Source organism: Populus alba, chromosome 15 (genome assembly GCF_005239225.2).
Source record: "Populus alba chromosome 15, ASM523922v2, whole genome shotgun sequence".
Lineage (NCBI taxonomy): Eukaryota > Viridiplantae > Streptophyta > Magnoliopsida > Malpighiales > Salicaceae > Populus > Populus alba.
In genome coordinates, this window is record NC_133298.1 from 5,232,243 (window position 1) to 5,256,140 (window position 23,898).

The 23,898-nt window shown below is 35.8% G+C and overlaps 3 protein-coding genes, 1 non-coding gene and 1 pseudogene across 5 annotated transcripts; 1 reads left to right on the forward strand and 4 right to left on the reverse strand.

Moving 5' to 3' along the window:
* Positions 1–2,175: 2,175 nt before the first annotated feature.
* LOC118043946 (IAA-amino acid hydrolase ILR1-like 5) lies at positions 2,176–5,804 on the reverse strand. 2 transcript variants are annotated; one of them, XM_035052061.2, is made up of 6 exons: positions 5,310–5,804; positions 5,084–5,209; positions 4,408–4,722; positions 3,965–4,093; positions 3,181–3,558; positions 2,176–2,844 (listed from the first exon to the last, which is right to left on the reverse strand). In XM_035052061.2, the coding sequence occupies exons 1-6, from the start codon at positions 5,652–5,654 to the stop codon at positions 2,767–2,769; spliced, it is 1,371 nt and encodes a 456-aa protein (XP_034907952.1). In that variant the 5' UTR covers positions 5,655–5,804; the 3' UTR covers positions 2,176–2,766. The 2 variants fall into 2 exon arrangements, with proteins under 2 accessions (XP_034907952.1, XP_034907953.1); XM_035052062.2 differs by having other exon boundaries at positions 2,176–2,849; positions 5,310–5,803.
* Positions 5,805–5,860: 56 nt separating this feature from the next.
* TRNAM-CAU (transfer RNA methionine (anticodon CAU)) lies at positions 5,861–5,946 on the forward strand. The gene is given in 2 exon segments: positions 5,861–5,898; positions 5,911–5,946. It is a non-coding gene; the product is annotated as a tRNA-Met (tRNA).
* Positions 5,947–6,328: 382 nt separating this feature from the next.
* On the reverse strand, positions 6,329–9,427 carry LOC118043945 (NAC domain-containing protein 91-like; annotated as a pseudogene).
* Positions 9,428–11,024: 1,597 nt separating this feature from the next.
* LOC118044000 (uncharacterized calcium-binding protein At1g02270) lies at positions 11,025–14,967 on the reverse strand. The gene is made up of 9 exons (XM_035052138.2): positions 14,286–14,967; positions 14,088–14,193; positions 13,320–13,540; positions 13,132–13,208; positions 12,938–13,046; positions 12,701–12,826; positions 12,427–12,537; positions 12,227–12,334; positions 11,025–11,854 (listed from the first exon to the last, which is right to left on the reverse strand). The coding sequence occupies exons 1-9, from the start codon at positions 14,550–14,552 to the stop codon at positions 11,624–11,626; spliced, it is 1,356 nt and encodes a 451-aa protein (XP_034908029.1). The 5' UTR covers positions 14,553–14,967; the 3' UTR covers positions 11,025–11,623.
* Positions 14,968–19,955: 4,988 nt separating this feature from the next.
* On the reverse strand, positions 19,956–23,731 carry LOC118044001 (protein GAMETE CELL DEFECTIVE 1, mitochondrial). Its single transcript, XM_035052139.2, has 4 exons — positions 23,536–23,731; positions 21,837–22,359; positions 20,500–20,689; positions 19,956–20,386 (listed from the first exon to the last, which is right to left on the reverse strand). The coding sequence occupies exons 2-4, from the start codon at positions 22,337–22,339 to the stop codon at positions 20,195–20,197; spliced, it is 885 nt and encodes a 294-aa protein (XP_034908030.1). The 5' UTR covers positions 22,340–22,359; positions 23,536–23,731; the 3' UTR covers positions 19,956–20,194.
* Between the last annotated feature and the right edge of the window lie 167 nt (positions 23,732–23,898).

Here is a 23,898-nt window from a genome sequence, read left to right on the forward strand (position 1 = left end):
TCATGTAAGTGATTAATTAGCCGTAATTAATAGACTATTTGTTTCCATATGCATTTATTAACTCCGAGATTGTTCTGTACTTAGTAGTTAAATTTGCTTGGTTAAGGGTGTGTTTGGGAACGGGATATAAATTGTGTTCTTAAAATATTTTAATTTTCTTTGTTTAAAATGAAATTGTGTGGTATCTTAGTAGCTAGATATTGAAAATTTTGAATTTATATTTAATTAGGATGAACTTTCTAAACCCATTAGGGTTTAAGCAAAATAAATCTTTTTTTCCCTATTCTCATATAAAGTGGGGATGGATGAGTTTTGCGTGTAAAGATGTTTACACACTTAATTAAATTGCTACATGTCACATGGACATTGTCGGCTTGGTGCACTTAACACCACCATGGATGGCATTATAATTTGATATATATCAAATCTGATATATGATACGATGAATAAATCAATCTTTATAATTAATATTTTTATTATATAAATATTTATATTTTTTTGAAGCCACTGTAACATATACATATTTATTCAATATTAACACAATACACATGCATGTATTCACATGCTTTGAATATTTTTTTTTTGTTGAATAATAAAAATAATCTATATAGATACTCAAAGCTTGATAAATAAAGCATGTTTTACTCGATATATATATTAATCTTCTTATTGAAGTGGGATTGATTTTGTATTTTTATTATAAAATAATATAAATTATATTTTAAGACATTACTTAATAGGTTAAACTTTTAAATTGATTGGTTATTTGACATGGTATCAGAACTTTAATAATTTAACGGTCACGGGTTTGAATTTTATTATCTCTATTTATTTGATAAAAAAAAAATAAGTATAAGAAATATAAATATATGAAAGTTTCAAGCCCAAAAAACTTATACTTAACAAATATTAAAAAATAATATAAATTATATTTTAAAATCTAATCTAAAATATTAAAATTTTAAATTAAATAATTTCTTTTACATCTTTCACCACTCCACTATCAAAACCAAAGACAGCTAGGATTTTGGTTAAAAAAAATTGGATGCATAAACTTACTTCGTCTAATATGTGTAAAAATGGATTTTGGTTCTTTGACTTGCAAGGGACACCACACTCGAGCACAAACAGCTAATATTATCAGTCTGATGCAAAGTTTGAAAGTCGAGCCAAAAAGAGCCATCCACAGGAGAATTTAGTTTGGCCATTTTTCATTATTCTAATGCTTTTTTATCAACAAAGGTAGAGATTTCGTGGCAGACAAGTGTTTTTTGCTTAAAGGGATGATAGGCTGCTTATGAGGCTATGATTTGATTGATTTACACCCCTTTTCCAGAATAAAGAAAGAGATTAAATATGATCATTTAATTAGAACTTTATATGAACATAATGGAATGGATGATTAATTATAAGATTCTAATTATGGTGTTCTTCCCAGCTATATATTGCTTGCTACGATGGGTGGTTAGAAGAATCTAGATTATTGCTTGGCTTAAGGAATCGTAAACTCAACCACTCTTTATTTTTGCTGCATGTACCTGATTTCACATGATTTTGCTTTCCATAATTGCTATAGAATAAATAAATAAGAGCAATATATATATATATATATATAATATATATATATATATATATATATATATAAACACTTGGTCCAATAGCATTCTTAGTCAGTGATTAAAGCAGGTGAATAGGAAAGATTTTGGATTCGATTCCTTTGATTATTATTCAAAGTAATAGAAAAAAATCTAAGGGTTGTATATATTATTGAATAATTATTCTTTTGCTTCGTCTAAATTTATTTCTATTTCAAACAGCTATTCGATCTCATTCTATGATCAGATTCTTTCCTCGCTATCACAAGTGTGCAAGAAAGAGTGAAGTTTGGTAAGAAAAACCCCGCCTTTAACAGAAGAAGTGACTAGAAGATACATGGTTGGCGACTATATATATATAGATAGATAGATAGATAGATAGAGAGAGAGAGAGAGAGAGAGAGAGAGAAAGCGCGTGCAGATTGTCTGTCTAGAATGACTTAATTCTGTTGTGTAAATTTTAATGAGATGAAGATCTTCGAAAACGGTATATTGCTGTTAGAATCTTTCAAAGCCAAGGCAACAGGAATTGTGTCATTAGCGTTCTGTATGTTCATGGATTTGTAGAGAACATGAAGGCTGCTTTACAAACATGTTTTATCATATATTTCTCTTTTAATACGGGCACCAAGTCGTCCTCTGAGAATCATGCGGCATTCACTTGATGCCAAAAAAAAAAAAAAAAAGACAACAGGTGTGATGATAGATCATGATGGAGTCTTTGACTGGTTTTGGTGGGGTTAGGGAAGAAATCGAGTCTGCATTCTAGGAACTCTAAAATGGAGTCCATGTGTGATCAGAAATAATAGGCATCTAGATGCAAAGAATGCAAGCAACATGCTGAGCACGATTGTGGAGTGGAGGGAGGCCCGCAGCAATCCTTTGTTATATTATATGCCATGAAATCTTCGTTAGTGTTTGGAATCAAATGTTGCTCATTTGTATGTTGCCCTACTTGATGTATCTTGTACTGCAATGATATGGATCTCCACTTATCTTACATGTGACCATTCCATACCGTCGTCCCCTTGTATGATTAGAGGATGTTACAGCAGGTTTCTGTGTCTGCCTGTGAGAATAATGATTATTGCTGGGTTCATGCACATTGCTTTCGCGGAGCAGTAAAGGCATCATTTGTGCATTTTTAATTCTTTGAAATGGTAACAACAGCTCATAGAAGTGGAACATTTCCACCAGCCAAAAGATTCTTATTAAGCTCACCAGTGTTCAGCTTGCATGGCCTCAGCTCCTGTGCTGAAAAGGAAGAGAATGCAGGTTGGGACATTCCATTGTAAATACACTATCAATTACCAGAATAGGCATTTTGAAGCTACTTTTTGGCATTTTGTGAAATATGCAGACCAAAACAGCAGGAACTGTATCCAGGTTGCTCGTGTTTAACCAGCTTCAGAACAGGTGTGTGCCTTAACCAGAAACTGGGTGGTGATCCAAAATCAAGAGTTTAATTACTGTTTTTTTACCCTGGTGTTTACATATTCTGTCACTGCATATAGGGACTTTAAAACATGGAGCACTATTCACTTATTCATGATTTTCGATGCTATTATGGTGTCTCATTCTCTACCTGTGCAGCAGAGTGTTGATGCTCATTCAGATAAATCTCTGCCAGGGCAGTGTGCAATGCTGCCCCAATTGGAAGAACATCCTCATCAAGAAAGAAATACGGTGAGTGTGGGGAGTGAAATGAACCCACGTTTTCATTCCTAATTCCAATGCTGAGCATGACTCCAGGAATCACTTCTTGATAGAAGGCGAAGTCCTCCCCCGCCATCACCTTCTCGCCCATCTTGACATTCTCAGGGCCAAAAATAAGTCCACTGACCCTCTCAACGTGCAAATTCAATTTCTCATCGTTCACAGTAGCAGGATAGAAGGGAAAACCTTCTACGTTTATGTCTATGTACGCTCGACATCTATGTACAGCTGCCTGGCCTTCAACAACCTACAAGGAGTTCCAATTGTATGAGCATGATTCACTTACCAATAGCTACTTAGCAGATTTTATCATTCAATTGGCAGTTAGTAGCATGGCATATGAATGATAAATCCAAGATAATGGGGCCCAATGCATAGAATGGAAACTAAGCAGGTAACTAAAATTGCTAGTCCCTCTTGAGACTCATAAAGGACAGCCAAGCATGAAACTAGGAGCAGCATTTATTGACATTTAACTTGCAGGCTTGAGAAAGAAAAATATTTAATTCTGTTTTATACATATTTCACTGAAAGAGGAAAATACAGCAACGTGGAACATTACGGGATTGAGAGCATGAAAAATGAACAATTGATCACTTGGTATGATTTCTTCCACCAAAGTGAAAGTGGAAAGGTTAACTACTGCTCCTTACCTCTTGCAACCTCTGCTGGAGTTGAAGCAAGCCCTCAGTGGTAAGACTCCTCAAAGTGCCACCAAATTCAAAATATGATGGAATTACATTCAAGGCAGTACCCCCTCTGACATAAGTGATGGATAAAACCTTCAGCCAAAAACAAAACATCAGTTCTGAGACATACCTGCTTCACCATTCTCTCCTAATAACTGTAGGATGTCAAAAATGAAAAAGAAAATAATAGCTGAGGAACTTCCTGTTGAAGTCAGTACTGTTTTAATAGAGTTAGATAGACCAAAAAGGAGAAAGAGAAGGGCAGAGAATTAAATGCATGAACATTTCAAGGTGAGCTAACAGAGGAACTCTCTGTTCTTTTAGTGGATCATCTAGATTCCTGAATTGGGAATTATCATGCTAGGTAAAATGAACACTACTAGAAGAGACGGATCACAGGGGCATACCTGACTATGGAGGGGATCAAGTTCTCTCGAGATGAGCTGCTGCAGTGCTAAAATTGCAAATGATGCTGCAAGAAGTGGATCCACGGCATTATGGGGTCCTGCAGCATGCCCACCTTTGCCTTCTATTTTTACTTGAAAGAAGGATACAGCAGCCAAGACTGGCCCAGGCAAGGATGCTATGGTTCCAGTGGGTTTTGTGTAATCAATGTGCATTCCAAATATGGCTTCAGCATCACCGAGGGCACCTTCTTTTATCATATGTGATGCACCAGCACCTCCCTCCTCCGCTGGCTGGAAAAGAAGTCTCACAGTTCCCTTTAGAATGGAATAAAAGGGAGTTACTCAATTGCTGCAATGGCCTTGCAAACACTGAATGAGTGGATTATGAGCCATTTTATCTTTCCACAATAACTTCTTGTTGTAATACCACTCAAAGAAGGCAAAAGAATAATTATAATTAATAATCAAGAACCATTCCGCTTCCGACATCACTGACATGAGAATAATGTTCCTTAATGCAAACAAATTACAACCTTGGTTGTTCTTTCAACTATATTAAAAAGCACACCAAACCAGACATTACCAGGAAAGCATCATCACCACCAGTAGAAGGATTAAAAACACAAGAACTCCTCTAAAAACCAGACCTTCACGAAGAAAAAACAAACTAACTTACCTTGAGCTTATGTTTCCTTTCATTAAGCAACTTAGCAGCACCAAGAAGCATAGCAGTATGTGCATCATGACCACATCCATGCATTTTTCCATCTACCTTACTCTTATGCTCCCACTCCACAAGCTCCTGCACACCAAAAACAAAGCACAATAACAATCAATAAAGCAAAAGGTTCCAATCCTCAAACCCAGAAATAAAATAAAAAAAAACCAAAAAAGCACATCACTTGCAAGGGAAGTGCATCCATGTCAGCACGAAGAGCTACGACCGGAGGTGAACCAGAGCCAATTTGAGCAACAATCCCAGTTTTGGCAACTGGGTATGTATAAGAAATGCCAAGTTTATCAAGTTCACTTCTGATAAGAGCACTAGTGTTGTATTCTTCAAATCTAAGTTCTGGGTTCTCATGGATTTGTCTTCTAATGGTTATTAACCAGTCTTTGTCTTGTTGTGATAAGCTTAGAATCTGTTCTCTATAGCTCTGTGGATCAAAAGTGGCCTGAGTTGAGTCAGGACAGATAAGAAATGAAAGAAGGGTTTGGCATAGTATCAAATTCAGAAAAGGTCCCATCTTAATAACTAGCACTATTGTATCTCAATTTTCCAAAGTAAGAAACAAGTTTTACATTCGACAAGATTTATGAACAGCAACGAGAGGATTCAAGTCAAACCAAAAATCTTTGGGAGTAATCGCAAACGACGACAACCTATCCACAATAAGTCTTTCGTACAATGCTTCACTATTTGATGGGATGGTGCCCAAAGAAGTCAACAGGTGGGGTGGTGGCGCAGTTGGCTAGCGCGTAGGTCTCATAGCTTAAAGAGTGATCCTGAGGTCGAGAGTTCGAGCCTCTCTCACCCCATAAAATCATTTTGTTGCAACGCTCGTCCTCACCTAGCAATGTTGTCCCTGTTCTTACCACAAAAGTCCTACACTCCTACTTGTAATCTACATGTTGCATCCCAGATTTTGCTTCTTGTCCAAGAAATTTCCATGCATGTTGTAGCCTCCAGCAAGTAATTAGCTTTCCACTAATTGCCTACGTGGCTGCCATGTACTTCTATTTCCCTAGTTTAAAATGCTTTTTATTTAGAAATTTTTTTTTTTTTTCAAAACAATACACAATTTCAAATGTACAGCGGAGGTGATTTCCACAACCATTGTCTAATGATTATGCAAAACATCAAGTTCTGGAGTTTGGCAAATGGTCGGAATGGATTAAGAGAACTGAACAATCTAGACAGTTATTCCATAAATATTCGAACACCAAGAGATGTCCATATAGTCATTAAATAAAGCGTCTCTACAAATAAGATATACAAAAAGGCTCGAACCAGTAAAATGTCATTTATACACAGGTAGGATTCAGTCTGATATATATTTTAAGTCAGCTAAGTTGAGATAATATACATGAATAGTGTGACCTACAAAATCTATCCAATAACCTTAATTTGCGATCCCACCCCCCAAAAAAACAATGAACTAAAGTGGGAAAACTGCACGGAGATGAGGTCCCTATGCAGTATTGAGAATAAAGTGTCTCCATCTGCTCACCACGACTGCGAACAAAACCGTGAAGACAGCTACCCTGAACATGGTATTTGGCCAGATGGAATTGCGAGCACAAGAAGCCTTCGAGAACATAGATGAAACCTTGCTCAGTATAGAACAACTATTCTTCGTGTCTATAAGGCTTTCACTAACTTCAACAAGGGAAGGTTTGAGCTGTTCATCAATGCCATTAGTATCACCACCACAAACAGTAGTTTCCATTTCTGTAACTTTGGCCTCCTGCACATGGTAATTCAATAATACTCAAAATACACATTTAGGCAAAGATAAGGCAGCATCATTTAACAGGCTTCTCACCTTTGTCACAATACACTCAGATTCAACTTCTTCAGAGCTCAAATCTCCAGACTTTGTGCTGAAATGAGCTTGGAGCTTACTCTGCAGAAGAAATCTTCTCGATGCATCACCTTGCATATTGAGGTTAGTGACACATTGTTTATTTCGTCGTGGATTGCGAGGCCTGATCCTGATTCCATCCCAATCAATGTCACTACCACCAACTTGATTTGTATTGCTGCTTCCTTTGTTAAGGTTATTGAACTGGTCTGTGGCAGAAATTGACACTAAACTTTTCTGTTCATGAGGTTCATTTTGTAACAGACCCGGGTTGATCTGCTGCTGATGCGCATTACTAACAGAAAACAGACTTGAAGAAGGCTTCTGGTCAACATTCCCTTCAAGAAGGACAGCGCCCTGAAACTCTTGCTGAATCTGTAATAAGAAGGAATGAGTATGGTTAAATTTCTAAAGGGAATAAATTTATTTATAACACACCATAATGAAATTTAAATGGGAATAAAAAGAAGTAAGACCATGCAACATGCAGAAGCAGTGTGGTAGTTTCCACTCACTCTAAGTGGTGCCGGATCAACACCTGAGCTGCTGTAAGATCCAGAGTCCTTAACAAAGACCACACTCTTGAGGCTCTCGTGTGGAATTGTTGAAATGTTCTGAATGCTAGACTCCCCATATGAGAGTTCAACTGGCTGCTGAAGTAAGGAATCAAGGAAATCAGAAGTATCAGCATCCGTTTCATTTGCACCATTATTAAATTGCAGCCCTGTATTACTGGCGCTCAATTCATTGTTGCCGGGATAAAATCATGGAGGAAGATCCCATTGCTGATTGGACCTGCACATGCAGTGGTGAAAAGATTTTGTAATCTAGAGGCTCTGGCGGGGAGTCAATAAACCAATTTAGGGCTTCTTCCAGTACTGGTATATCCCCCTACAAAATGCATAAACAAACAAAAATAATTAATTAGTCGATTGCATTTTTCTTACACAGAAAAGTTCATATGTATTAAAATTGACCTCCAACTCACCTCAGAAGCTCCCAGACCAACAGATTGACCTCCTCCTTCACAGACACCAAAGTTGTTGCTTTGAAATTCCCCTGGTACTCCAACCTCAGAAGTTGTATTTGCTGGAGATGCGTCAATCAGTGGTTGATCAGATTGTGTAACTTCTGGAGACGATTGAACCATGGTCGGAGATGGAACAGTAGCTTCAGCTTCATCACAGTTCAGACTTTCAATGCTCTCGTCTTGTTTCTTAAACAAACGAGAAAGGACAAAGGAACTCTGAAAGCACAAAAGATTTTAAAACATCTTTTATCATGGACATCATTTGTAAACTGAGCAAACATAAAGCGCCACTGCCAAGCACCAAACAAAGTCAATCAATCATGGCAGCATCTCTTGATGTGGCAAAGGCGACCAATCAATCAAACAAACAACAAAGCACCCAAATGCAACCTACATTGCATGAAATAACCTAAAACTAAGAGAACTAAACAGCTTTACCAACATAAACCTAGTAATACCTAATTAAAAAATTGAGTAATCATAATAATAAATAAATAAATAACCCATCCAAAACTACCATTATTTCCAAATTGGTCAAGAACAGACTGTCACGCCTACAAACATTTGAGCAGCAAACGAGACAAATCAATCAATGCATCAAAACTCTAAACTTCACAGCAAAAGCATAAAACCAGTGACCAAAAACTTATTTTACCTGGCCAGGTTTAGTTCCATCAAGCTCCTCTTCAGTAGCACGGTACTCATGCATGACCCAATTAGTCCTCTTTCCCTTAGGAGCGCGTCCAGTATAAAAAACAAGAGTCTTCTTCATTCCAATCAAATTATTTCCAGACTTTATCTTCCTATCCTTACCAGTCGCCTTCCAATACCCAGCATTTGTTGCTCTATTCTGCCTCGACCCATTTGGGTACTTCCTGTCTAATGGACAGAAAAAAAACCACTCTGGATCCTTGTTCTTTATGATCGACAAATCTACACCAACAACACAAAAACAAGCAAAATCCCCAGCTCAAAATTCAATATTGAATTCAAAAAACATGAAAAGATTAAAAAGGGGGGGGGTTTCTGTATTTTAGAGTATGAAAGTACCTGGTAAGTCCCAAGGTTCCCATTTGCAGACATCAATTTCACGAATAACTTTAACTCCATCATCATCACCATTGATTTTGAGTCTTAAGTAGTAATCTACTAGTTCTTCATCTGATGGTCTGAATCTAAAGCCTAAAGGGAGTGAATTGAGGTTCAAAGACAAAACCGCCATGGTTTTCAGAGAAACAAAGGGCCCAATTAACAAAGAGAAGTGAAAGAGAGAGATAAAGATTCAGTTTGGTAGGGAATTTAGAGGTTCCATTATTTTAGATTTCAAGGAGATGAAACTACAGAGAAAGTTGAAGCTTTTTTAGCAATCAAAGTGAAAAAGAAAGTAGAGGACCCAGCAACAAGTTTATTGAGAAAAAAATATAAATAAAAAACACGACACCCTCGTATAGTCGTCTCGTATATACGGCGTATAAGATTTTCCTAATTTTTTACCCTTGGTCTTCTTCTTAATTACCATAAATACAACACAAAATGTGTAGGATCTGATAGGGCCAGATTAGGTAAGAAGATAGGCGCCTGAGGGCCGTAATTAAGATTAAGAGGGCTGGATAACGAATGAGATGTTGCCACGTGATATGGATGGCGTAGGCATATACAGTGGGGTCTAACCGTCTGACGTGTGTGATTATAGAAAAGAGAGGAGATATTTTTTAGAAGGAAGAGGAGGAGGAGGAAGAAGAAGAAGAAGAAGAAGAAGAAGGTGCCAAGAAACATCATCCTTCCTGGTCAACAGCACTCGGCTAACCTCTTCGGGCATGACACAAGTTGATTTAAAATAATATTATTTTAAATTTTTTTAATAAAAACAATATTATTTTGATTTGTTTTAAAAAAACTGAGTTATGTTTTAATTAGATTTAACTTAGATTTCAGCATGCTTGTTTTCTCATCCCCATCACGTCCCAGCACTGTATCAAGCATCAAGCTTGAACCCCAATAAATCTGTGGAGCTGTGTGTGATTGCTCGAGACTTTGTCGTCTTCAACAAACCTTTTTCCCAGTGAGCTGTCGTTGGTTCCAGGACCTGAAAGACGACCGCCTGCTTTCGAAAAAGACAGCATTTGGGGCAGATAGATGGGGACCCTGCCGTTGCTTCTCTCTCTAAAACCCTTGAATCAACAACTAATATGTAATTAAAGTAATCCAAAAAATTAATATAAGTTAAGATTCCCACGCAACCAATAACAAAGAACATAATTTTCATCCAAGACAAGAATGAAAGGCAATTCTTTTTGCTATTGGCACCCCCATTTGTTTAGTGGAATCATCTCGTAGTTAAAATCCATCGCCTTTTGGATTAGGGTTCTGCATATCCTTCTCTGTTTCTTGAAAAGAAGTTGCTTTGTTAGTGGAATTTCAAAAGTTAGCTTTTGCATGCCCCTGCTTTTTCTTCTTCTTTTTCTTTTTTAATTTCTGGTAATGAAAAGACAAGAAGAAAAGGAATGGCATGCCTGCATTAGGCCTCGTCTACTCAATCTTCTGTTTTTTATATAAACCTTTCCAAAGGGTAATTAAATTATGGATTCATGGAGCGGTCACAGGATTTAAAAAGAATTGTGAGGGCTCAGGCGGGTTCTTGATGGTCATGGGTGGTAAATGGGTTCTGTGTTTTAAACTCAGGGCTCCCCTGATCCCTTTGAGTTTTCTTTTTGTTCATGGCTACCCTCATGGTGCAGTCGCGACGTAAACAAATGGAGCACCAACAAGATCATCATCATTTTAAAAGATGAAGCAAAAGGCATCATTTTTCGACCTTTTCAAGCCAGACATAGACACCTTAGACAGATGGGGCAGTAGCAAGATCATCATACTTCTGACATTCCACAGGCTGCCCTCAGGACAAGTCAAAGCTAGCCCATGAATCCAAATCGAGTCTTCACTTGTTTAAAAACGTTTGAAGAAGCCAGCTCTGTTTCAGCTATAGTTGCTTGGGACATGGATTATAAAGTAAAAAAGATAGATTGGTTGATTTATTAGATTCTGAGATTTATCTCTGTACGGTTTGATCAACTATTTGTATAAACGATCTACAGAGGCAGGGAAAAAACTCGATTACAAGAAGATTCTTGCATGTCTACATCCTAAATGTGGTCCAAGTGCTAGAAGCACTGTTGTACTGTTGCCCTCACCAAAATCTACAGAAAGTGATGCCTGCCTCGTTGTATCCACAAGAGTAAATTTCCGCCTCTGCTCTCTTTCATTTATTCCCCCTTCTTCCTATTTCATTGTCAATGAGCAAGCAAACGAAGCAGAAACTGGGTCCAACGAGGAGATTGACATAGCTAGTTCGGTCTATTAGTGTCCAACAGGAGTCCTTGAACATTCAAATGGAGAAAGTTCGTTGGAGAATCTGCAGCAACATGATACACTCTCAACACTATATAAGGCTGTTAAATTTGGAGCAGGAATCAATCGGCTATTGCTCCGTCTAAAAGAGAATTTGAAGCCTCTCACTAGATAATTCTTGCGCCTGTTTTAGCACCCCTCTGACAACCTGTTTGTGTTATAAATCATGTGCCTGTTTTTCATTTGAGGACTGTCATGATATCAATTGTGAGCATGGCATTCTTATTGGCGAGAACACCACCGTGAGTCGGGCATGATCGGAAAGAGAGTAGTTCTCAGGCCACATTCCTTTTTCTACCTCAGGAGGGAATAGCACCGCATTCTCCACACTGAAACCAATGGTTTGCTCTTTTCCACCCTTGTGATCATCATCTAGGATTCCATCATCTTTCTGCTCTGACCTTGTAGGATTCCAAATTCGCTGCTGCAGTTCCAACATTCCACACAGTGAACTTCATAGTTCATAAAATTATTCTAGAAGTATTAATGCTGAATTGGTTTCTTTTCTGAAACAGATTTGTGGTGAAAGATATGGCAAGCCATGTCGCATCTACACACCTATTTCTTTAAGATTGCCAAATACATGGAATCCACTCATCAGGTTCAGGATAACAACATAAACAAATACAACTAATTTGTGGGTTGCAAACAATCTTATAATTCGAGCTCAAGCAACCTGGATTGCAGATCCTGGCACTAGAACAGTTTGCTAAAAAGACATTTGCATTGCCAAAAAAAAGGTTCAGAAAATCAGAGTATGACAGATGATGCAAACATTCACTTTTTAGTTGGTTACCTGAAATTCTTTATAATCAAGAGAACCATTGCCATCAATGTCTGCCTGCACCCACAAATCCTTTGTTTCCTCGTCGTTGAGTCCGTAACAATGCCCGGTTAGGTTAAGCTGCAGAATCAAGAAACAGTTTGAGTTGTCAAAGAAATGAGTATAATCATTTTACTCAACAACAAAAATGATATAGATTCCGCTTATCATACCTGCCGAAGAGCTTCACAGAAGCCTGAGTAGGTAATGCAATCACTATCATTATCAGCCTTTAGTAAGGCAAAGGCATCTTCTTCTGTCAGGGAAGCTCTTCGTACTAGATACTGAAATGGAAAATTTCACCGTCAGAGATAGAAACTCAAGGATTGTTTTCTCCTTTTAATCTTCCAAGTGCCATAACTGAAGAAATTCCATTCTTAAAAAAAAAAAATCCATTCCCCTGACATTAGGAAGCCAACTCGCTCCAAAAGAAATTAAAAAACTGACCTTGAACATGCCAAATACTGCTTCACTCCAACTTGTTTTTAGTAGCTTTCGGTATCTATTGGGATTAAGAAGCCATATAAAATCCACACCACAAATATTTCCGCGATGGTTAAGATGGCTAACCCACTGCATTCAAAAGATGAAGGGAATGAGAAACTTATACAATAAATGAACCACCAACATGATTTCTAACAGAACATAATAAATTATTACTAGCTTAAACATGAAAATAAGGACCTTGTGAGCATCTGCATCAGTGTACTGATGAGCATTATCATATGATGATACAAAGCCTAGTGATCTGAGGAACTTGTAAACATGCCCACGTTTGCTCCCATTCCAGTCACTGCAGAAAGTATAAAGTAAAGGGTAGAATAAAAAGAGTGTAATTCTGTGAAGGGCAAAGAATCTAACAGGTGTGACTTAATTACCCGCAAAGCATAATAGGCGTCGGGCTAAGCTTGTTTTCTTTCTGATAAGATTCCACATATTGCAGGATTTTGTAGACCTAATATTGCAATCATATAACACAGGTCAAGACCAAGGATTGCTAGAAGTTACACTTGTGAAGAAGATAAGTTTTTTTTAAAAAAAAAAAAAAAGAGGAAAATGTACTTGCCTGATTCAATCTTACAAGAGACAAACTTGAATCATGAGGAAATAACAAGTGGGTGTTGACAATGAGAATTTCTTGTCGGGTGTCATTGTTCCGGGATGGTGAATAAGGGGCAGCTAATTCAACATGTAACAACTGAGCAACTCGATCTCCACAATCATTGAACAGCAATTCCCTATGGCCAATAACTCTGAAATGCTCCTTGCGCACGGCAATCAGTAGCCCTGAGATATCAGACAATGGCATGGTATGTTCAAAGGGATTCGACAAAAACTGGAGTAGACATAGGAAAACTGTGCTCATTGTTTCTTCTGCAATCCATTCGTATCTAGGCCCGGTTTGTTTCTTCAACAAAACTCAAAACCTTTTATTTTCTATTTTTGAAAACATGGGAGAATCCTTCTAAAGATAGTAAAATAAAACGGGAAACAGAGGAATGAGTCAAGTTTGCAAGCTTTCTTCCCTATTTTTTCCAAATTGGAGACATTAAACCTTGGGCAATGGTGACTGTACAAATGATGAAACCAGAAACATCAAATGCAGATCAAATCGGCAAACTCCATCTCTAGAACATGGCCTATAATGTTTGATTACAAAAAGTCCAACGGCATCCAAAACTTGTATAAAGGTTTCAATCTTCGAAGAATATGGTAAGATATGAAATATCAGAGTTGATTAAAAAAACAAAACCAAAATCAAGATTTAAATGTATAAACAAAAGGGATTCTAGAGAAAACTATAATATGAGAGATGAAGAAGAAAGGTACCTACCATCACCCCTGTTGTTAGTACGTGCAAGCTTGAAATTAAGATAGCCAGCATCACCTAATCTCTTCTCATACATGTTGACCAACTCTTCATTTCCTACCCAGAATTCCTACACCAATCAAACCCCATTTGAAACAATCAGCAACCAAATCAAAATAATCATTAAAAACCATGAAGATACAGAGAGGGAGAGGGAGGAACCTGAAGACAAATAATGGAAGATCTTTCACGCAACAAAGAATCCAAAATCTTCTGGTTTCTAACAAGCCAATAGGCTCTGTAATCACTTTCACGAGAATCCTGGTTCTTATCATTGTTAACGTTCAAGCGTTTGTAGATAGGTGCAAGAATGTTAAACGTTGTGCAAGTAATACAAGGTTGTTTCCGATGATCTCTCATCGACATTGATGATGATATTGCATAACTTCCTATTCTATTAATCCTTCTTGATCTCCTTTCCTTTCTCATTTCTTTCTCTTTCTCAATAACTTTTTATTATATTCAAATTTAAAAAAGACACGGATGATCAAATTTTGAGGCACCAACCAGACAAAAATAACAAAGAATGGGAAGTGGGGGTGGTGGTGGTGGTGGCAAGGGAGGAGGGAAAAGATAGTTTTGAAGGAAAACGTTGTGGTGGCGGTAGTGGAGGCTATTTCGAAGCAGCCAATTGAAGGGGAAAGGCGGCAACAAAACAACCACAACCACCACCAACAGCAGCAACAAAAAGAAGAAGAAGAACAAGAACAAGAAATTGTGAAAGTGGTGGTTCTCTGTGATTTAAGAAAGGCAACCTCATTCTCTTGTCTTCATTTATGGCGAAGCCTTCTCTTTATATACTCAATGCGATATGGTTATCCCTTAATTTAATCAACATTTGCCTTTCTTATTATGTGCAGCCAAAGCTTTACACACAACATGCATTTTATATCTTGGGAGCGCTATTGCTTGGGTGGTAAGCATGTGAGTTTGTTTATACCAAATAACATATAAAAAAAAGTTTGTGAGTTTGTTTTTTATATTATTGTACCGTTGCATTGCATGTTATTAAAACCGGTTTAGTTTAATAGATCATTCTAAGATCTGATCGATTTTAAATTTATTTTTTATATTATTATATCATTGTTATTAAACTCAGTTTGATTTAATAGATCATTCTAACACCTAATTAATCTTAAATATAGCTTAGTCGACCAGATTTAAAAATCCAGGTTAAATTAAATTTAATTTGATATTTTTAAAATGATATAGCCTTAATTTTTAAAATAAATAAAGCAAAATCATTTTAATTTATTTAAGTTGACACAAGCTAACCCATCGATCTCATAATCTTAGCTTTGAGTTAGGTCATGTACAATGATAGGTTTAATAGCTTTTCTAGAAACCCTAATGTAGGCTCTTTATATATGAATAATTTGATAGTTAATTTTTGTTATGATACTAATTAAATCGAGATATATTTTGGTGGTACAAAATGGTACTGGTGGAAGGTGGGGTTTTATACATTTATGAGAGAGATGTCACAATGCTTTATGAGTTCCTCATCCTGTTGTTTATAGGAAAGAATATCAAATCTAGACTTTTTTTTTTTTCAGAAGAGGTAGAAATGCCATGAAAAGCCAACTGCTTGGCTAGTATTTTGATGATATTTCTTTAATTCCTTGTTTTTCCTGTGCTTGTTTGTCCTGCTTACACCTAACAACACTTGCTTGTTTTTCCTTTTTTTCGCTGTTTGCTTTAGCTTTTTCATTTTAATGTTGTGGTCCCTTGCATTATTGTGTCTAACATTAACTAATGTTGTTGTTACTTCTCTTTTGTCCAAGAACCATAATAATAATCTAAACGTTTAAGCTGCTAGCTAGGTTTAGGTCGATTTATATTATATTAGGCTTGCAGGTGTTAGTTAATTCTTGCTATTTTACATTATTAGTTAATTTTAATTAAAAAAAAGAGAGAGAATAAAAATAATAAGACTCAAATTCACAAGTGCATGATCTATCAAAAAAGCCATTTCATGATTTGTATTATTCTTCTGGTGCACAAAAAAGAAACTATAAGAATGTGCAAAAACATGCTGAGGTGATCAAAGAAAGCTGAGGAATAAAGCTAGGACAGGAGGATCGAGCACTAGATTTAGGAGAAATAAGTGGTGATAATTATGAAAAAAAAAGTATATTTATAAGCAAGTAAATCAAATTGCATGGACCCCCACAAAACTTTTATCTTTGCAGCCGAAAGTTGTAAAGAGGATGAGTATCTCTGCCACAAAAGAATACTCATCCACCGACTCACTCACTGCTCATTGATCCATCGAACTAGCTCTTCTGTTGTCGGGGCTTGTTGGAGTACAATGGTAGAACATGCATCGTATTCCTTCATTTCAAGCCTATCTAGGTGTAAGATTGAGCATATACTTGTAAGAAACCATAGAGCTCATTTTCTTTACGACACGAAAGTATCAAATCATTTATCTTTCGGTAACAAATAATCATTTTAATTTCAAATTTAAAATTGTTATGTGAGGTTTAAAATATAATTTATATTATTATATAACGTATTCTTTAAATGAAAGTTCTTCGTACACAAAACTTAAATATACTTAATTTATCAAATATAATGGAAATGATAAAATTAAAATTTATGATTATTTGATTATTAAAACTCTGATATTATATTAAAAAATTAATTATTTAATTTAATAATTTAATCTGTTAAATAAAATGTAATTTATATTAATTTTTACTATTTTATTATACATATACGAAAAAAGAAGAAGGATGAAAGATGGCATAAAGCACACTACAATATCTTTGCAAAATCCAAAGATGAAAGATGAAGTATAATGTTTGTAAGAATAGTACTGCCAATGTGCTGTTTTTATTCCATGTTTTTATGAACATTCAATTTGTTGAAGGAGCTATAACTATGATTGAAGGGGGCCATGAACACAGGAATTTATAAAGAAATAAAAGAAGGGACGTCGGCTTGCGATATGGGAGACAAAGAGACAAAGTAGGAGAGAGCAAGACTGATACTTATGTAGTGTTTGAGAACGCGATTTAATTTATATTTTTAAAAAATTTAAATTTTTTTTTTTTTTGGTTAAAATTAAATGCAGTTTATATTTTTTGAATCGTTTTGATGTACTGATATCAAAAATAATTTTTAAAAAATAAAAAAATATCATTGATATATATTTCAGCATAAAAAATTATTTAAAAAGCAATTGTAAAACACGAATAAAGATGGTAATCAAATAAGAAATATATATATATATATATATATATAAAGTGTTTGGAGTTTGAAGAGGAAGGGAGACGTGCAGCAAGCATCGGTGCCCATGCGTGATGTGATTGGTCGGTCTTAGTTTGATGTTTGCTTTTGAGCCGCACGTGAAAGCCTTCTGTTCATCTCTCCTTTCTTCTTACCACTAGGGTTTTGTTTATAAGAACAATTTGGACTTTAATTAGATTCGACTTTTTTTTTTCTTTACCTGTGCTGTGTAGCGTGCTGAATTTTATTTCTTTATTCTTTAATATTAAGAAAATGATAAAAACATTAGGAAGTAAAAGGTTCAATGCATGATAATCTAAATACTTTTAAAATATTTAATTAATAACATATTAGAAGAGTATTTTTCTAAAATAAATATTAAAATATCAACATATTTAAATTGATTTAAGATAACCATGATTAATCTGCAAAATTTATAGTATAAAATATCAGATAATAATATAAACATTGAGCTCATTGAAACAAGTTAAAAAAAACTAATTATAATGGAGTCATCGAGAAATAAAATTCCTATAAAGCTTTAATTTTTAGCTTTTTAAGGTTAATACACTAATTTTAATTTTATTACAAAATAAAAAAAAAACAATATTACTTCTAAAAAAATTATAAAAAATAACAATTAGCTTTATAAAAAAACCATTTTACTTCTCGAGACTAGTTTATCTTATTTATCAATCAAGATAAAAACATAATTTTACTATTAAACTCACTCCTTAGTAATCTAAGATATATCTGCAATATTTTTTCCAGGGGATTTAGGTTCCGTTAATTGTACAGGGAAGTTAAGAAATTTATGAAGAAATATCTCCCATGTTCTTTTTCATATGAAAGCATTGAAAAGTACTTTCATTGCTATTTGAGAGTGACAAGACTACTGCACCAAGAACAGCAAAGCCTGTGGGTTTATTGAAATTACCTTCCTTCCGAATTAAGTATTGAAATTGGTTGTAAATGATTTTAGGTTTGTGTTTTCATGTAAAAAAGAAATATGCAGTATGGACCAAGACAATGAATCAACTCGAGAGTGCTCTAACTGCCATTGACATGGATTCTCACATGGCAGGCACCCGCCTGGCATATCACAGAATATGCAAGACTGCATTGATCATACGGGCTGCTTCTTCATTAATGTTCTTTGGGTATTAATGGTCACATGGAAACCCATTGTTCATCTTTCGTGCACTCATCAAAGTCATTACACGCTCCAGCTATCACATGACTCCTAAATATATATATAGAGAGAGTATCAGGTCATGGTTTAGGTCCTGAATGGTACTTAATTTGGTCATTATTCCAGAGTGTAGGAGCCATGGATGCTGGAGAAGACCACAGAAGGAAGGCAATTATAAGGAAGAAGAGTTCTTACAGGATTAGCCTTTCGGCTAGTTTACCTGAAGATGTTTGTGCTGCTTTCTCAGGTGATACTATCTGTGCAGTTAAGCTCTCTAAGGATCCATTCTCAGACATGAGAGCATCGATATTAGAGATGATTCAGAACGTGGGTGTTCATGATTGGGATGAAATGGAAGAGTTAGTCTACTGTTACGTTGCCCTTAACTCTCCTGACCTTCATGGCATCATTGCCAATGCATTTCTTAGTTTATCTTGTCTTTTTTCCTAGCTCGCACGCTCTTTCTCTGTTGTCTGCAACATACTGCTTAAAATGGCACTACTCCTGGAAGATTGAGAATGTATCCTTTAATGTATCGATGTTCTTATGACAGATTCGGTTAATTCAGCCACCGGGGCAGGAAAAGAAGATCCCATGATTTGTTTCTACTTTCTAGAACAGTAATTCAGAGCTAATGAAAATCCGATTGATGAAACCAAGGGAATGCTTAATCTGCTCAAACAGGAAAACTAAGTTGTTTCAAAAGCAAACATCATGATAAATATAAGAGCACCATGTCAATCGATTCTTGATAAAAGACTTGACAGGCTTTTCGAAATCAATTCTCTACTGTAAAATTAGAATTCAATTGATAAATAGATGAATTCGAGATAAAATTCAATTCATTTTATTTCTTATATTATATTATGTAAATAGTTATTTTGAGAAGCTAGTTTTAACATTAATTTTTATCTTTAGCATAGTAAATCGGAAATTGAATTCAATTATTGCAAACAGCCAGACACGGTTCCGAAACTCCAAGATTTTTTATAAGAATGGATACCACCGCCTCCATTTGCAGCAAATCCATGCGCTAATGGATACAGTTTATGATCTCGTTCGATCTTCCTTTGTATATATTGATAAATTATTGTTGTTATTGTTGTTGTAACAAGGGACTGAGCAATTTATATGTTTCTTAAAAGAAACAATAACATTTATAGTTTGAAAAATAGTAATTCGTGGGCGTTCCCGGCGGGGTATTCAGGCAACTGCTGATATGACACATCAAAAACATTGCGAAAACGACGTTTATAATTGGAGGTGAAGACATTGGGAAAAGCGATTTGGAATGATTTCCACTCTCTTGGAGTTACTTGTAACACCACTTCAAAGTCTGGACAGCTAATCTAGGTAAATGTAAAGATCTGGTTAGAGTGAAGATAACTTGAAAAACAAAACAGACGAGTGCTCAAAAGTTGCAGTGGATTCCATGGAACACGAGATCGGGAAAAAAAAAATCATTCATGGATGAACATGTGAATCTCAGAAGCAGGCATGCTCCCTAAACTGATAAACCACAACTCTGGAGTTCGAGAGAAAACTCTTTAAAAAGATAAGGGAAACACTGTTTGACTTGTGCTTATTCCCCTGGGAAACATCAATGGCTGGGAACAAACAAGTCCGGCGGAGTCAGGAACTGAAACTACCTCCCTTTGTGGGTAATTAGTTTCCTGTCCTCTTTGAATGGTTGTGTTGATGGATCAGATAGGCTCGGCACTCTTGTAACACTACCCTTCCCTTTCTTGGCATTTGGTCCTAGTTCTTCTATCATGTATTTCCAACCATCAATAGGCCTCCTCCGGCTAAATATGTGAGTCTTGATAAAACTAGCTATCTGCAAGTAGTTGCAGAAAAAAATGTTAGTTAAGCTGGAAAGGAGATTTATAGCTAAGACTAGCTCAACAAAAGAAGACATAATTTAAAGTGATTTCGAAGACGTCAACTTGCCTGGAATTTGCTGTATGCTATTCGTCGATCAAATTCTTGGAGGAGAATATCTTCCTCCCTCTGTGACATTTCCCATATATTTCCATCTTGAGCCTTCGCTGTTGTTTCCCAACCATCAGGTTTATTTTTAAACTCGGAGGAGCTTGGGATTTTTGAGTTGTCCAAGTCATTATTGGCAGTGTCAAAAATTCTGCAATAAGATTTCTATTAGAATTGACAAGTTCACCTATAATCTAACATAAACATCTGGGTTATATTCCGACTTGCCAGTAATCCCCCACAAAAAGCAAAGCTTAAAGGATCCAGGAATTCAATAGGGCTAAAAAAGACAACGAATTTATTTTCAAATTTTCTACACTCCGAAGAGGGCCTATGACATGAGACTATCAGAATAAGATAGAAGAAAACATCGCATCGCACAAACCATAAACCAAATGTACCCAAATTTTTAATCCATATAAATCCAAAAGGGCTTTCAGGGAGTGGGAGCAATCAGGGAGCGGGAGCTGTATTGGATTCTTCAATGTGAAGGAAATGTAGCCTTATTGCTTCATGGTCATATAAGTATTTTAATTATCAATTTCATTTTTGTGTTCACAACACCATTGATACAGCTATTTTATTATGGAGCATAGCACAGTGAGAAGATCAGAGAAAAAGTGCATTAAGAAATGCATCCTGTTTAGAAACTTTAAGCATAAAGTTCATACAAGAAGGCAGACTAATTATTTATCAAAAAAAAATAGAATCACAAGGAAAAGAAAACATGTTCTCACATACGATTTTTCTCTTTGTTACTAATCAAGAAGCTTTAATGAGTAGGATTTGGGATACAAGTTGGAATGGGCTAAAAACTATGAATGCCTGGCAAAGAAACCAGCAAACTTCAGTTTTTTATCTTCTTTCAAAACAATATTATGTTGATCACTAGCATAAAATGTGTAGTAATTTGGTCAACAACAGGCTTTAGTTTCTATAAAGCAACAATCAAAGAATTCTTAAAACCAAACTTTAAAAATCATCAGAAGCGAAATTTCTTAAAATATTTAACAAACTTTTATTGTTGTACGTGTAATATATGGTGCTTGGTATTGTTAAGAAGGTTCCTTTATAAAGGTCAATTTGATTATTAACTAAACCACCAGCCTCACCAATTTCTCTTGGAATGAGATTTATCTATCATTTCTAAGAGACAATTACACAAGTGTATTGATCTGGTGATCGTGATGGTCATTTGGTAGTTTAGCCTCACAAACCAATTCAGTTTTAGATCAGAAATAATTAAATTATACAACTAATTGTAAATAGCATTGGATGGATGGAAGAAAGGGACGTACTCGGAGCAGCTATCAAGCAATCTGTCGATATCATCAGGAGAAGAATCTCCCGATGTAGCATTCATAGCCTCCTCCTGCTGCTTCTCAATTTCCTTGGTCCATAATCCAGCATGAATTCTTTGCTTCTTCAATCTGTAATCTTTTTTCATAGTGTCCAAATTATAGAGCGAATCACCTCCATTTTTATTATTATCATTCTTTGGCTGTGGTTGTGGCTGGGTTTTCCGCCGCTCATCCCAGTTATCATTCATTTCTTCAACAAAAGCTTTGGTCTCAGCGTCCTCTATCCCTGTGGGTGAAGAGAAATTCACGTCCAATTCCCATGGAGCTCTGTTCTTAGCTGTTAGATCCTCTGGTAGCCATGCTGTTTCCCACGCATCATTCCATTCATCCTCCCCTTTTTTGGTTGAAAATGATTGAAATAATTGGCTCACTCCATTTATTCTGCATCTTTCTTTAATTCTACTACAACTTGCTGCTGCTATCTGTCGAACAGAAAGCATTCTTTGTTCTCTTCACTTGACTGCAAGAAATAACAGATAATAGAATTTAGTATTTACTGGATCTATGACCCACACACCGCTGCAGGTCAACTTGCTAAGCTGTTTTGAATGACAACAACTTTTGACGAAACAAGATGTCAAGGTTTAGATTAAAAAATTATTTTTTTTCAAATTATTTTGAAGGAAAGCAATGATCAAACTAAAAAGAAAATAGAAGCAAGGTGTATGAATCAAATTACACAAACAACATGTCAGGATATCAGTTTTTTATTTCGCATGTCTAGCTAGCAGCCTGTATACAATGCCATAAGCCTCATTCAAAAGTCCCAAAGTACTCATACACAGATAAGCATCCCTTTTTCCTCCTATTTTCTTCCTCAATAACCATAATAAACCCACAACCGCAAAACCTAAACTCTCAAATCAAACCAATAAAGCATATTAAAAATCTTCCGAAATTAAGACCTCTGTCCACCATCACCAAAAAAACAGAAATGAAAAGATCCAAATTCCAACAAAACCCAGTAATAAAGACTCACTCATCCTTGAAAAGTTCAAGCAGAGGAAACTAAGGTTCTTCGAAAACCACCACCCAACAATCATCAACAAGTCCTACCAGTGTTCAGACAGTGAATAAGAAAGAGTGCAGGTTGGAGAAGATGATCAAAGAAGTCCATAACAGCCATAGCCAATACCATAATCACATCTCAAATACAATCAAAAGTCTCTTTTCTCAATAAAAAAATCCAACTTTCACCTATGTGAACTAGCAACTAAGCCACATGACAACAGAATTGAAATAAAACTTTATTACAACAAATGATTCAATAACAAAACAAATCAAAACTCCAACTTCAAAAATCACCAAACTTTGTATGACATACTTAATCGTATCACCGCACCAATCAAAGAGATTAACTAAACAAGAAAATAAACAGACCCCGGATAAAAAAAAAAAAAAAAGAGTTGGAGAGCAGTTAAGTGTAAAAAAGTGAACTTTTAGAGTTAAGATTAATGGGTTTTAAGGATTAATTTAAGTTAAGAAAAAAAACGACCACACCAAGTTTGGAAGATAAAGAAAGAGTGAATTTTAGGCCAGACAAAAATAAAATAATTTTTCTCAAAAAAAAAAAAAAAAGAGCTACGAACATCTCTAACTCAAGAAATGAAAAGAAGAGAACAAGAGAGAGAAATACCCGAGTACACGAAAAAATCTCAACTTGGCGACGATGACTCGGGGACTCGGAGAAATTCAGGTCCAGCTCTGGTAAACTTGTAAGGAGACGTTTCGAAACCACTGTACAAAGACAACAGCAAAGGTAGACAGCAGGCGAGAAGAGAAGAATATGAGAAAGCCTTGAGCTCTGTTTGGACTCGAGGCTAGAACATTTGAGTGGAAACCTTACAATTAGCCCCTAATGTATTATATAATGTTTAGTTAAGTTGCAAGACAGAATAGTTTCTCAATTAGGTCCTAAATGACAAAAAGATTTCTAATTCGGATCTTTTATCCATTTTTTGTGCCCAATTTTATATAAAATGATTATTGGGTCAGTACT